Genomic DNA, 15554 nt, shown 5'->3' with positions numbered 1-15554 from the left:
TGTTGGCCCAGACATGCAAAAAGGCTTCAAAACCTGAAGCTCTCTCCTGAACCTTGATGAAAGGGCCCCGGTGGATTTATCATGTCTGGAGGAGATGCTCACTAAATACCGGTGTTATTCTAATATAATGTTCATGCCATCTTTTCCGTGTTTTGTCTAGGCGCTGTCCTGAGGCAGGGAAACATTAATCATTACAAGCACATAACAGAATGCTCATAAGCCCACGAGACCCATGGAGAGATATTTTCCTCCTAATGTGTTGTGATGAATGGCCTTATAGAAACACGATGATGTTATATTAGCTTGTATGGGCTGAGATGAGCGTTCTGCATGTTTCTAATTTGCAGGCGTGGGATGTGTGTGGGGATGTTGATGTGGAAGTGTCTAGTTTGCAGATTGATTAGTGGGACAGACTGTCTGCAGCACCTATTACATTTAAACTCCATAATCCACACAATTAGTACAGGTGAATCCCAGACCTCCTGTGTCTACGGTGTGTTGAAGAACTGGGTTGTCTTAACCAGGTGCGTCTCGAAAGTTCAGTGTAATACATTATGTTTCCAGCATTACGTTTTTATGCCCTTACTAAAAGCTAAAATACAGTACAAAGTTTCAGTCTGCAGAAATATTCCTAAGTGTGTTTCATCATATATATATATATATGTATGTATATGTGATGATTTCTGCATAATATAAATATATATAGACAGACATTTTTGATATATGTTTACTAGTGGGTGCAGGACACTATAGTTCATTTATGTAAGTGAGGATAGCAAAATAAAGTAAACTGTGACATACCCAAAATTACTTCATACAGACTACCAGTTAAATTAATAAAAATTTGAAACCAAAAATTATTCAGACACTTTGACCTGACCATGTTTTGCTTAAGTGTTTTTTCTGACATTAATATGACAAAATCTAAGATCTTGTCATATTTTATTACCATTTTTTAAACAAGAATATATATTTTTTAACCCGAAAAATAGGACAATAATGCTAGGCCAAACAAGTGTTACTGTGTCAGTCGGAGCCAACTAATATAAGGGCTGACAAAAACATTCTGTTGCGCTTCTGGTTGCTTTGCTTTATTTAGTTGTATTTAGCTAGTAGCTGAATGTAACCAACCAAGTTCAAGTAAACGTCCAACGAAACTCATCCGCGATTGGTTATATTCACAGTGGTGACCAATATAATGAAGTTATGTGTGGCAGCTGTGTGGAAATCTTGCGAGAACAAAGCAAACATGCGTTGTGAACTCTCCGGACATGTGTCCGTGATTTGTGATTTCATTTCTGTCCTTTTTCATTTGTCTCTTTCATTATTTTTTTCCATGTTCTTTTCCTCCCAGCAGTGCATTCTTTATCTGGATTTGTTTTATGGAGCCTTCAAGCATTCCTCCATCATGGCCATCTCTCTCCTAAAGAATCGAATTGAAACGGCTCCAGGTTTAAAGTGGTACCAGCCTGTCGATCTCAACCACCTTGGACACATTTGAAAGAGTCTCACTCAGAGAAGAAAAGAGAATAAATAATAATAGAATTAGAGGGGAAAGCATAATAAAGTATCGTTTTCTGGGAAGCCTTTCATCTTTCCATAACAATAATGTTGTGAATGGGCCGAGGGAGGACGGTGTTTGGACTGGGAAGCCTGCAGTGACAGACATGAAAGGGCCCGGAGTGGAGTGGGCTTTAAAGAGACCGATGGCGCTACAGGTTAGCATGTTCACAGCACGTGGACGACCTCGGCCTCCCTGTCTATTTTTGCACCCCTGTCCATTCATTTGCAATGACTGTGTCCAGTCTTTTGCTTTTGCTTCCACTTCCACCCTTCCATTTCCCTTCATTTTGCCTTCCATCCCCTCATTCTCTTCTCCCACCCCCAGTGCGCCTGTCATTTGGGTTGTGTACCCTACCGCCCCCTTGGTCTATGGGCAAGAGGCCCAGGAAGGGGAGCAGTGGGTACAATGCGAGCGAGAGGAGGGGACGTCTGAGGAAATGGAGCGTCATTGCTCTCGGTGCTTGACGTCAGGCTCGGCCCCTCTGCAGCTGTTGGATGTGTTCAACAGCGCTCTGTGTTTGCTGTCACGCCACTGTGAGGGACTATTAAAACAACAGCCACAGGTCGCAACTTTCAGCACAAGACTTGGTTAAGGGCAAACAAGTGCGTGGCCTGAAACTCAAAAGCATACACTAATATTAGTATATAATATAATATAAATAAATTAATAACTTACTGTTAAAGTGTGGTATCATTAAGAATTTTTTTGTTTCGTTTTCATATGCTCCAATGCTGCATTTTTTTTTATTGCAAATACAGTAATATTGTGAAATATTATTATAATTGAATGTAACTATAATCTGTTTTCAAATTTAATTTATTACTGTGATGGTAAAGCTGTATTTTTTAGCATCATTACTCCAGTCTTCAGTGTCACATGATCCTTCAGAAATCATTTTAATATGCTGATTTGATGCTCAAGAAACATTTATTATTATTATTATTATTATTATAAGTAGAAAACAGTTTAACTGCTTAATATTTTTGTGGAAGCTGCAATACATTTTTTTCAGGATTCTTTGATGAATAGAAAGTTAAAAAAAACAACATTTATTTGAATTATAAATCTTTTGTAACTTTATACTCTCACTTTTTATGTTATACATTTTCATACTATATTATTTTATATACACAGTTATCTCAAAAAACTTTTTTTCATTTATAAGATTATTAATGCAGTGTGGAAATCCTTTCCATATCCTCAATCTAACCCCTCAATAAAAGAAAAACAATAATCACTAAACAAAAGATTAATCAGCTCAGGATTTAGACCAGTGTGTGTTTCTGTTTCTGTGTTTGTGTTTGTGTGCACCTCTAAAGGATATCAGTTTAGTTTTTTCATTTTCGGTTAGCTTGTAAAAGAACAGACAAGAATCAACAGGTAAATGAGCGTAACATTCATTTCAGCATTTTGCTCTGCCCTTTTTTGCATGAAAAATCCGCCATTCTAATTTCATTTCCATCTCTTTTTTTAAAGTACAAGTCAATCCACTTACTCATTTGTTTTTCGCCCCTCCCTCGCTCTTTATCCTCCATCTCCCCCTCCTCTTTTTGCCTCAGCACTTATGAGGCTTTAGGGGAGCCGAGCTCTGGGTATTGGTCCGTCCTCCTCCTCCCATAAGCCCTCCCCCCTCGCTGCCGGCTGAGTTGGTACGGTCCTGCTTTGCATAAGTTGTCTGTGAGTAGATCCATGTGTAGGGGGCCAGCACTGAAGGAATTAGTCCCTTGTGCAGCGAGTGGATGTATGTGTACTGAGCGGGTTGGTGAAAAGAGATCCTCTGTATCTGGCTCCACGTCTTTCCCAGTATCTCTGAGGCTTTTATCATGTATTGCGCCTACCCCGTGCCTGGAATGGGCAGCATGTATTACTACAACGGAAAATCGGTGAGTGCCTTCTCTCCCTAGAGGAAATGTGTGTAAGTAAACATGTTTTCGTGTGCACGGTGAGCTGTCGGGTTTAATGGAGTGGTGAGCCGTGTCAGTTCACTGTGTTGAAACTGAGTTGAGGGTCTCGTTGCTCTCGGCTTTGCTTGTGTATGTGTGTGTGTGACTGCTGACTGTGTTTCCATTACCTCAGTCTGAGCTAGGTCAACATTTACTTTCATTTGCCGTTTAACAAGTGTGAGTTGTTACCCTGATCTTAACTGATGTGGAGAGTTTAAAAGCAAAAAAAAAAAAAAGTGTGTTGACTGAGCATCTGAAATATTAATGTTTTTTAGAGGCAAACTGACACGTCCATTTTCTTGATAAAAAGGCACTTATTTTGGATAATTATTTGGCGTTGGTAGTTGTGCGTGAACGATGCTGACTGTGCTTGTGTCTCACCGTTAGCTCTGAGCGGCCACTTTGCTGAGCGCTGAGACGGGCTCACAATAATAACAAGTGGGAGTCTGGGAATGATTAAAGAAGAGAGTCTGTCTGTTGAGGTTTGACTTTCCTGTTTGCCGATTGAGCTCAGAGCAGCAGCATCGCTGTTTCTCCATCTGTTTTTAATCAGCCAGGCATTCTTCTCTCTACAGGAATCCTGATGGGACTCCTAAACCTCTCCACCACAGGCCCTTTGATTTCTGTGTGCCTCTCACGATGCCTGTTTGCCTGTCTGCGTGTGGCTGTCCGTGTGAACGCTCGTGTGCATGTGTGCTGAACGTTTGTCAGGTGCCTGATGATTGGATTGGTGGTATAGGCTTACGAGACAGAGGAGGTGGTGACTCAAACCTGCGCTTGTGCCTCATGATTGGGCGTTTGGGTTTGCTTGAATAGGTTCTGAAAAGATAGCAGAAACTTCAAAAGGTAAAAATGATTTATATAATTAGAAAAATGAAATAAATTAACATTATTAACTGTGAATGTGAATAAGAAAGAAGAGGTGGCGACTTGAACCTGCACTCGTACCTTTCCGAGAAGATAAATCTGATAAAACTTACCTTTGGGAATGACCTCCCAAGAAAAAGAATTATGGAAAATAAGTCTGGTGTGACCTTGGTTAGATAGATAATGTTATGTGTGTGGCTTTAGTTGGTTATAGTTTGGGGGCCAATTTGATCTCAATAAACGACATAAATATGACAAAAACAGCCTTTTTGAATTTACTCATTTGAAAAAAAACGGTACTATTATTAATTTATAATAATACAATTTAAATATTATTGTATTTATAGCTATTATTTAGGTTATGGTTAGTTTGTAGTATATATAATTAGCTATATAAAAACAATATCTATGGCATGTCCTCAGTTAGATGGCCAAGTAAACGTGTTGTCGAGGGGGGTTAGAATGTTCCACCTACTTCCTTAAAAGTGAGTCGCTGCTCCCCAGACAATTGCAAAGCACTACTTCAGTAGAGAGGAAAAAGTTTCCAGTAGATTTCCCTGATGTCTTTCTCTCTTGTCTGCGTGGGGCTCTGGAGATTTCTCCATCTGTTTGCTGAATGTAAGAATGATCCGTTACCCGCTTAATAAGAGCTTGCTTATTAAATTTCTATGTTGTTCACATTATTTGTGCTGCTTTTAACAAGGGCAACTTTCCTAAATTTGCCATCTTGTTTCTGGGGACAAACGTGAGACCCCAGCTTGTGTTTTCACTTCTTTTGAGGTCATCTGACAGAGTCCAGAGTTAGCTTTCCTCGTAGGCCATTATGACAGATCTCTTTGTTCCTGCACCACAAAGCTCACTTTGATCTTTTTATATTAAGTATTTCCAGCCTTGTAATGCAGGCTGGGAGGAAAGAGAAAATGAGGAGCATGTGGCTCACTCGGGTCAGAGTTGAGCTTTATGATCCAAAGCAGTGGGTAAATGCCCAATAAACCCTTCCTTGTGTTGCTTTATTTATATCTTGGCACACAGATATCATTTATTTATTAAATGTCAGATGCTGTGAGCATCAACAAAGATAAAAGTCACATTGATTTGTTTGAATGTCAGGCTGGTACCAATAATTTTATGGCCGGGCCCTGGAGGGCAAGCGGCCTCCCCGGCTTTGATTGGGTCAGTTTATGACGTGTGAAGTATTTTATTTCCTCTCTGCTGTTCTCACTTTAATTCACTTTTGTCTGAGGTGCTTTTCCTTTAAGATTTCGAGGGCCTTCAGCTGGAAAATAGTGCTTAGTGCTCTTTTTTCTTTTTTTTTCCAGATACATACTCTCCTTTTTGAAGGTTTTTGTTCTGGTTGAAACTTTGCATAATGAGTCAGCGTGCTCGTCTGTAGTTGTTCAAAGCGGACCATCGTGTTGTTTTTCTCCTCTCGAAAGGCTTCCACCTGTATCTGTAAGGAACTAAATGCTTTTAAGTTTCAAACTTTTACCGTCTGCTCTTTGTAGACAGACTTGGCTTTAAAAGTCAAAACGTGTCCCTTCAGGACTGAGCTGCTGTGTTCAATAGGGGCTCATTGTGCGCGAGTAGCGTGCCTTTTCGCCTTGATAAGTGTGTTAGATGGGAGTTGAAAAGGAAGGCCCTCGGGCTGCGATCCGACTCCAAACAAGTGACATGCAGAGGCAGGATATTTTCTTGTCACTCGCGGTCCCTCTGCTCTGAGCCCGTCCTTGTGGGTTAGTCTGTTGTTCGGCCTTTTTTTCTCCCTCTATAATCATTTCTTTCTCTCTCACTCTCTCTATTCCCTGCCTCTCTCACTGTTGTCATTGGGCTTATCCATACGTTGACAGTTTAGTGGGTTTTCCGTGTGTTGTTGTGATGGATGTGGTTTTCAGATCAAAGGAAGGTGTGACAGGCGAGAAAGGAGAGAAAAACTCATTTCACTCATCAGCGTGAGCCTTCGTCTCCATTTACTCGCACAGGAATTGAAATAAAAAATACTATTTATATTGCTTTTTGCTCATGACTGCAATTTAATAACAGCATGATATGAATTTTGTGATTTTGGAAATGTATACAGGGTTGCTGCAATCAATTCAGCCCTAAAAAATGTGTTTAAAATGTAAAAGGTCTATTAAAATGTTTAAGTGGCTGTAAATTGCTCTTTGTGATTGCGGTCTCTAGAAATGATTTTAAAAATATTTTATAATCTTATAATTATCACAAATGACTGGATGTATTGGTAAAAAAAATTATGGGAACTCTAGATATACACCTAATAACTCATTTCTTTCAACTGTTTATTTCCACATTCAATATTTAATAAGGACAATGAGGGAAAAAATGTAAACGTGGGTGTTTAGATCAAAGGGTCGTGAATAACTGACAGTTTCCTAATTAAAGCTCTGGTCAAAGGAAGCGTTTCCTTTGCTCTTTCTCCCGGCTTTCTTTCATTCTCTATCCTGGTGGTGGAGCGGGGCGCCGGTGTTTAGGAAGGTTTATTAACGGGTCGGCTGGTTAGCTCGGGGTAAAGCGGACAATTAGCATTATCCGCTGCCATATGCTGCCCATTGAGCCGTGAGGCGGAGACAAAGGCCCCTATCCCACGCCGCCCTAACCTGAGATCACCAGGGGACTTCCAGCGCCCGGGTCACATGTGTGAGCCTGCACACCCACGGGAGCCCGTCGCAGCTTATGAACAGACTCACTGCCAATCACATGGGCCCGTACTGCCGCCTCAGCAAGGTGCCCAGCCGCACACAGCTGGCTAAGCTGACTGAAAGGCTTTAGATGTTGATCGTAATGCAGAGTGTGTCATGACATGCTGCAGCCGTGTGTTTATGTGTGTGTGATGAAGGGGATCTTTGCGTACATCTGAAATATTAATGAGTAGGGGGATCTGACAATGGAAATTCAATGCAATTAATATTTGATTACAATTGCTACAATAATTGCCAGTGTATTGTATATTCATTTCTTAGTAAAGTTAGTATATTATTGCACAGCTTTTATTAAAATTGTTGTCATAAATGTACAGTTTATTTTATAATTCCGTTGTTTTGGTCAGTATTTTCACAACAGTGTAAATAATTATGAATTAATACAAATAATGAATAAATAAATTATTATTTTTTGTAATAAACGTACGTTTTATTTTATAATTTTTGTTGTTTTCGTCACAATATTTAACTAGAGTATAACTAATTAATAATAAATAAATAAATAATTATTAAACATAATCAAATCAAAACTAATTGAGACAAATTTCAGGTTTTATGATGTATTATGTCATTTAGTAAAGACTTTTATTTATATCTCGGCACACAGATATTTATTAAATGTCAGAAGCTGTGAGCACCAACAAAGATAAAAGTCACATTGATTGGATTTGGTGTAAATAATTATGAATGAATAATTAATTAATTTAATTATTAAAAATAAGTAAAACTGATTTAAACAAATTTCAGATTTTATGATGTATTATGTCATATATATATATATATATATATATATATATATATATATATATATATATATATATATATATTTAATTTACGATATATTTACTTGTGTCTTACTTTGTATCCCCTTTTGCCTCTTTGCCTTGTTTAAAAGATCTGGTCTTTCTTACAGAGCGTTAACATTATATCATGTGGTGTGATTTTATTTATAGAATAAAAGTTGCTGTGATGTTGAGAGGTTGTGTTTAACTTGAAGTAACTTGAAACACATTGGGCTGCACATCTGCTCGGCGTTACAAGGATTGGTTCTTACAGACCATCTGACAGTGCAGTCAGCTCCTCGCTGGGAGGAATTTAAACGGCAGGTGACAAGGACACCTGAAAGGGAGGATCTGAGTGCGTCTGTCTCGCTTAATGACAGATAATGAGCAAGACTTTCTTCAACATGTTTACGTAGCATTCTTTTTAATGTCATACATACTAGTGTTTTCTCTCTCCCTCTGAGAGGTTTTGTCCCATCTGGTGCAGATGAACTGAGAGAGCCACATTACTGGGCTGTAGCCTCATGTCTTTGATCCTCCTCTACTGGAATGGGCACTTCTGCAGCTGTAACCACTGCTCCGCTGGCCCGACCCTGTCCAACCCCACAGCTCCTAAAATACACATGCGTAAACACAAACACATATGCACCCTAACGCCCTCGCATATTAATCCATTTGTTTTGATGCTTTTGTTCGGCGGGCATGCATGTCGACGTCATTATATTACAATTAAGTGCTGAAGCGCACACTACTCTGCAGATAATCCTCCCTTTTTTTTTTTTATAAGACTTCTAAATTAGCCATCTGTTACATCAAAGAATTTGTAAATTGGCCATATGCGTTGCATTGCATTGTTTGTGTTGTATTATGCAGTCAGGTTTTGTGGTATGAGGGTATGAGGATATGCTTAATGACATGAGTGTGTCTGTACAGTGGTTGCTCTGTTTTATAGTAGCCTAGATATGAAAACAGCAGCCTACGTTCCCTCACACCTGTCTATAAGCAGTTGTTCTTGGTCGTAATGTCTGATTTTCTTTTTCTTTTTGCAGGTGTATGCACCATCTCCCAGCTCAGATGACTTCAACAGAGACTCTCCATCCTACCCGTCCCCCAAACCCCCCAGCAGTATGTTCGCAAGCACTTTCTTCGGTCAGTCACGATCATTTTTTGTCACTTTTATTATTATTTAGCATTTTGACTTTGTAAAGGAAGGCTTTTTTGTTTTTAAGGCCAGAAACATACTTTATCCAAATACGCAAGTGTAGACATGAATGCTTGGCCAAAGCCTTGCAAACACATGGTTTTGTTGTACATACATATTGTATACATTCTTGCATTACTGTAGCGGCTATAGAAATACTGTCTCTATTGTATCTCTAGTTTGCTGTCAAACTAGCTGTGTTATCATTCAGGTAGCTCACCATAAATATTTTGATCTTAACTAACTTGGTAACAAACTGCTTCACCATCATGTAATTGAACATTGTGTCCAAAATTGCACACTGAGTTTAAATAGATACTACATTTGACAAGGAACAAACTAAAAAAACAATGTTCTATATAGTATGAATGAAATTTGAGCGTACTACATCTGCCATGTTGGCTTTGTCATGATGATAGTTGCGTCACTTCGCTGGTATAGTAAGGTGTTCATCATATGCGCGCTTCAGAATCTCAGCAGAAATAGTCGGTCATCTAGGTACTTTTTGCCTACTGGTTTATGAATACTGTGAATTCGGACCTATTGTATAGTAGGGAAGTTGGCATATTCAGGCGCAGGTGACCTGAAAGATAATATGAGATGATATTCTCACTATAGCATTGCATTGTGATCTGGCACATTTCATAACACATCAAATTGAGCTTGTAATTGCATAGAGTATACTGGCTGAAGACTAAATAACCCTTATAAAAAAATATAGTAAACATTGACTAGTTTCTAGGATGTCACAGTACTAGAGCATCATATGCATCCTAGAAACTAGTCAACTAGTCATGCAGAGTTGTAATATGGACCGAGTTCATTAACAGGTCTTGCACGTATGATGCATCATTCTAATACATAGTCTTTGCAATACGTAATTCTAAAGTCAAATCTTCTTCCGGTCTACTTTAGTTATACAGTATCAATATTTTGACAACAACTCCTGGTACATTCCTTCTTCTAACCCTCACATTGAACCTTTTTTATTATTATTTATTCATTTATTCACAATTGGGAAGCCTTCTCTTTACATTTCAGTCACTGCCTATCATGGTACCGGCTTCACAGACTTAGATAGTAAACCAACTATGCATATTCCAGCTTTGCCAATCAGGACTGATAAAAAATTATACGGCCATTTCAAGCCGTGTGTTTCGGACTATGAGGAATTTTTCCTTTAAAAGTTGAGGCGGAAGCAAGTGAGCAGCGGCTGGCTGAATGTTATCTCAGCTGCGCTCAGCGCTTGGCTCAGACTCAAGTGTAAAAGCAGACTTAAAGAGAGGCCGGTCTGTTTGACATCCTCTATCCAAAATAAGGAGTGTAGGGGTCAGGCTTTGGCTCGCATATCAAACTGTGTGTTGTGTTTGTCCTTGTTTATCGGCATTATTTATTACATTTATGTCACCTCGGTCTTGCTCGCAATTTAAACCTTCCTCGCCAAAGTAACTTATATTAAAACTAGAAAACGAAGATATTTCCATAATGTTCAAATTTTATTGCTTGTTGTTTAATCAGATGGGGCCCACAATTCCTCTGAGCTGTGGAACTCATCCAATGGGATCAGCCAGCCAGGCTATGGGGGAATGCTGGGAGGATCTTCATCTCACATGCCACAGTCTGGAAACTACAGCAACCTGCACTCACACGACCGCCTGGTGAGAATGCTTTGTGGGATCAGATCAAATACAAACCTTTTATGTTGTATAACCGTATATAGAAAGCTAAAAAAAAGTTGCTTTTCTTCTGAAGTTCCCATGTTCTCTCTCTGTCACAGAACTACCCGCCACACTCAGTGTCGCCCACAGACATCAACGCTAGCCTGCCACCCATGTCCAGCTTCCACCGCAGCAGTGCCAGCACCTCACCCTTCGTCACCGCATCTCACACTCCACCTGTCAACACCGCAGAGGGAGTCATGGGTACGTTGTCCTGCACATTTATAGTGTTAGTCTTGATTTATCAGTCATTCTTAGGAATAATTTCATTACAATAGAAATTTCACAATCTTACTGTTTTTTGCTGTAAATAAATGCAGCCTATGTATGTGTGTGTATATGTATACACTTTTTATTTCGTTTTGCCATATAAACATCAGTGATTTTCTTCACCCAAATATCACATCATTTTTTAAATATCCCTGAACATTGTTAAAGATGAAGGTTATTTATCACTTATTTATATCAGCACTTTTTAAGTTCGATCAGTTCACAAACCTAGCACCAGCTGCTGCTCGCCAATAAAAAACGCATGACACTAATGTCTCTGTCAGCTCTGTTCTGATGTGAATGCCGAATCTCTGTGTGGTCTTTGTGTAGCTGCTGCCAACCGAGGGAACGCCACTGGAAGCTCTCAGACTGGAGACGCGCTGGGAAAAGCCCTGGCTTCGGTGAGATCCTTCTCTATTCAACCAGACCGATTAATCTATACATTAACCATTTCAGAGACCAGGGATTGACTTCCCTCCACATACGTCCCTCCAGACCGTGGAACGGATTAAAGATGTTGCGTTATTATTTTAACTACTGAGTGGTAGATGGTTTCAGGCTTCGTAAACATACCCCATGTTGTCCAACTTGCTTTCGGGATCTTCGTGTTTTAGACGCGGGCAAGATTACCCAACATAATGGTGCAGTTAATTCTTTAAAGGACAGGACTTGTGCTCTTAGGCTGGGTATTAGTAGCAGTGCAGAAGGTTAAGAGATTGAATAAGGTCAGGGGATCTGTTTGTGGATGTTGCTGGACCTAAGCCCGGATAATTGTGCTCTTAATCTCGCAGTATACAAGAAAAGGAGCTGTACATAAAAGCCTGTGGATTATACGTTGGTTTGGATAATGAGTGCTGGCGTTCGTGCGAGTTCCTAATGTCTCCCTGAAACTGGAGCTTACAATAACCTCTAAAACTTGCCGAGCTTAACTTAAAGACTTATTTACTCCAAAAAAAAAAAAAAATCCTGCAGACTTGCTTATCCTACAGTAAGTCACTGCAAGACTTTTTTTAAAGTAGGAACACATCTGGACTGATTCAGCACTGTTTCGGACAGGAGCCGTAGACTCACCTCTCAGCCGAGGACAAGCTTTTTCTAACCTTTTGATGCTGGAACGGTTGTAGCGCCCTCCTCTTCTGAGAAATTAGATGCCTAATCGCTGCTCTTTGATTGGGTAAAAGAAAGAAAAGAAGAAAAAATGTAATAAGATACTGTGGGTGAGGCCACGAGTGCACACTCTGGCACGCAAACAAACACAAGACAGTGCGGCTGAAAGATAATCACAAATTAAGTCTTTTTGTATTTGCAGACTCAATTCTATTAGCATGATAAAGCTGCAGTGAAACGGACACGGTCGGGCTGGGGTGGAGGGATGAGGGGAGGGGGAAACGTCCTAACTGCTGCGGCTCGGCTCTGCGGGCCGCCCATTGTGCCACTTTTGTTTAGGTTCCTTTTGGATGGTTTGTGCTCATTGGGCCCCCGCTGGCGGAGAGCAGCGTGACTGATGATGGGGCGGAGATCCGTTTGTTGTTTGTAAAATGAGTGGTGTTACACTAGAAATACAGCAGTCAGCCAGGACCCCTTCAAATGACTCGCTTTTTACTCATTAGGTCAGCAACCGTAAGAGGTCTCGAAGCACGAGGGCGGAGGGGACGGTCGCTCGCCTGGCATGGGCATGATGGATCAGATATTGAGTTTTACTGGTGAACAGTTAAGAATCATCTAGACAAAACTCTCATGAAACATACAGTTGGGGCCAATAGTCTAGAGACTACATGGGGGAAAAAAAGTTTTAGGATTTTGACAGCTTAAAAACAAAGCAGCGTTATGACATAATACTTATTTCAGATAATCAAATAAGGAAATTTGTGACACTGATCATGTGACTCTTTGTACAGATGGAGAACATGATCATCAACTTGTGGAGTTTATGCAGCTCAAGTGCTTCTGTCATTTTAAAGTGGAAATTCATATTCATTTTCTAGTCAACTTTTCACTAAAATTGTTATGCTGATCATTTAATTTGTGAAGAATAAATGTGCACTGAACAAGAAAAATGCTATAAGCCTTGTATATTACACACGATTGAATCTTCAATATCTGTTAATATCACAGAGTATTTCTTTCTTTGTATCTCTCTGTATATCACTCTCACTCTATAATCACTTGCCCCCTCTGTCTCTTCCTCTCTCTCTGTCTACTCACAGAGATGAATGTACTAAAGCCCCAGGCAGGATTTGCAGAGTTGATTGAAACACAAAAGTGTGGCATTCAGGGTTTAATAAGAAGATTAATAACGATAGTATCCGCATTTTGATGTGTTTTTAAGTCAAATGGACTTCATGATCCCCTGCAAGTGATGGCCCACAACTTTAGAGCTGTTTTTTCCTCAAATCCTGCCAGATAATTGGGATCAAAAACTGAATATTTCATAGTGGTTTCCATTATGGGACCGAAAACCATTTTAGCTGAATGCAGAGCATGGCTTGGATGTTTACTTTCATTTGACATTTGGCTTAACCAAAAAATCCCTTTTCAGACAAAATTTCTGAAAACGATAAGATGCTCGCACAAACAACATCAGTCAGGTGGGGGAAAAAACTATGGGTAGTGTTGCACTATGAGGCAAAGGCTGGAGGCCTTTCTCCTTCGTGGCATCGGTTTGTTTATTGTGATGTGGGCAGGGCTGTGCCTGCCTCTGCCGCTGTTTATTGGGCAGGCAGGGAGCGGCTTTATTACCCCTCATCCATAACTGAAGATGAGCCCGAGCCGCCCATCCACACAGCCACGGGCCAGACTCATTCGCTCTAATGAGCTCCAAAAAGAGAGATTAATGACCGTGTCTTTTCTCTCTCTTTCTCTGCATCATCCAGCTGCTTTTCTCTATTCCATCTCCTCTCTATTATGTATTAGAAGTGACGTTATGGACACCATGTAAGCAGAATTTGAGGGTGATCTGTATCATGATATTTTCTTATAGAAATGTATTAACCAATTTATTATATATCATATTCTATTGTTGCTCGTCCGGTCGTGTTTTGGTTTCACCAGCAAAACCAAAATAAAACTAAACAAAAAATAATGAAATAAAACAGCTCTTACTGCATGGTTATGTAATATACAAAACATTTGATATATTCTGTCAACGTGCTGTAAGATTTTGGACATGTTGTCTACCTCTAATGTGAATTATTACCTCCACTGTTTGTTTAGCCGTTTTCCCGCTCTCTTGCAGGGTTTCTGATCTTTTGTGTTCATGTGGTTTCACTTGTGATGTGCGACATGCAGCGTGTGTGTGGCGTGGGGCCGGGCTTTGACTTAATAACAACCACAGATGTGTCAGAAAGCCAGAGAACGCTGGCTGGACTGCAGGTGTCACAGCATTTAGAGTGCAGGAGGGGTTGTTTTTTCTGCAGGCATTGTAAAGGGCGGCATAGGCTGTTAAGAGCCCATATGTATTCTGTGAGCATTTTTTTTTTTTTTTTACTGCTGCTCTGCTTGTAAAATCAGCAGAATTGATGAGCCAATTTTGGCTGAGCACAGACTGAGGGATGCTAACCGCGGCCGTAAAGCCGGAGAGGGAAATGACTGGTTGCAGGTTTAAAAGGTTGAGTGAGCTACCTCACTGACTGATCTCTCTCTTTCTCTCGCTCTCTTTTGCAGATTTATTCTCCTGACCACACCAGCAGTAGTTTCCCCTCAAACCCTTCCACTCCAGTGGGCTCTCCCTCTCCTCTGACGGCTCAGGCGGGCGCTGCCACAGCAGGTACAGTGGTGACGGCCAGCGGCCCCACAGGAAGGGCAGGTAGAGCACCAGTCTGCCTCTCTGACCCCACATGCACATTCTCTTCATATACCACACCTTCACTGGTCAGTCATGCAGTGGCCCTCAGAAGTATTTGGTCACACTTAAAAATGTATAAATATGTGGATCATATAACAAAGTATCTGTAAGCGAATTGGTGCTTGAAAACACTTTTGTGATTCCTTTTAATAAGTCCTAAAGCCATTTTCAGTATAAATGTGAAATCACAAAGGAGCCCGTTTAGAGTAAACATATAATGTACATATTCCACTAAATTTGACCAGTACTTGACCTAAATATTTTTTAATAAATTGATTTGTTTTATCATTTGAAACCTAAAATGTTTTGTCTAGTAAGTATGCTACATTTTCAAAAATAAAAAATTCAAAATTTTTTCTATTTTTTTCATCTAATGCATTTACATTCATATATTTTAAATGGCTGTGAACTGCTTAAAAACTTTGCAGGAATAGATTTAATTACATGGTATGCAGGTTAATCAAATCTAGTATAATAGCATTTATTAATATTTACTGAGAAAATGAAATCAAATGAGGACAATGCAAATACATTATTGTGGCAGATGACTAAATCATTGAATGTATGCTACTGTTGAAAAGTGTGGGGTCAGTAAGAAGTATTAACTTTTATTCAGCAAGAATGCATTAAATTTATCAAGCGTGACAG

The 15554-nt window shown here is 39.9% G+C and overlaps 1 protein-coding gene across 12 annotated transcripts in view; it reads left to right on the top strand.

Moving 5' to 3' along the window:
• The window catches only part of tcf12 (transcription factor 12), a 144763-nt gene that overhangs the window by 115330 nt on the left and 13879 nt on the right, over positions 1–15554 (top strand). For 8 of the 12 annotated variants that reach the window (XM_048185070.1, XM_048185076.1, XM_048185073.1 and 5 more), the window contains 5 exons: positions 8923–9022; positions 10593–10732; positions 10852–10996; positions 11393–11463; positions 14726–14867. In XM_048185070.1, the coding sequence (XP_048041027.1) occupies positions 8923–9022; positions 10593–10732; positions 10852–10996; positions 11393–11463; positions 14726–14867 (598 nt within the window). Of the gene's footprint in view, positions 1–3211; positions 3448–8922; positions 9023–10592; positions 10733–10851; positions 10997–11392; positions 11464–14725; positions 14868–15554 lie in introns of those variants that run through there. The other 4 variants (XM_048185072.1, XM_048185074.1, XM_048185080.1 and 1 more) reach the window with 3 other exon arrangements.

Source organism: Megalobrama amblycephala, linkage group LG3, assembly GCF_018812025.1.
Source record: "Megalobrama amblycephala isolate DHTTF-2021 linkage group LG3, ASM1881202v1, whole genome shotgun sequence".
Lineage (NCBI taxonomy): Eukaryota > Metazoa > Chordata > Actinopteri > Cypriniformes > Xenocyprididae > Megalobrama > Megalobrama amblycephala.
Note: the sequence above shows the minus strand (reverse complement) of the source record. Positions and strands in the feature narration are given on the sequence as shown.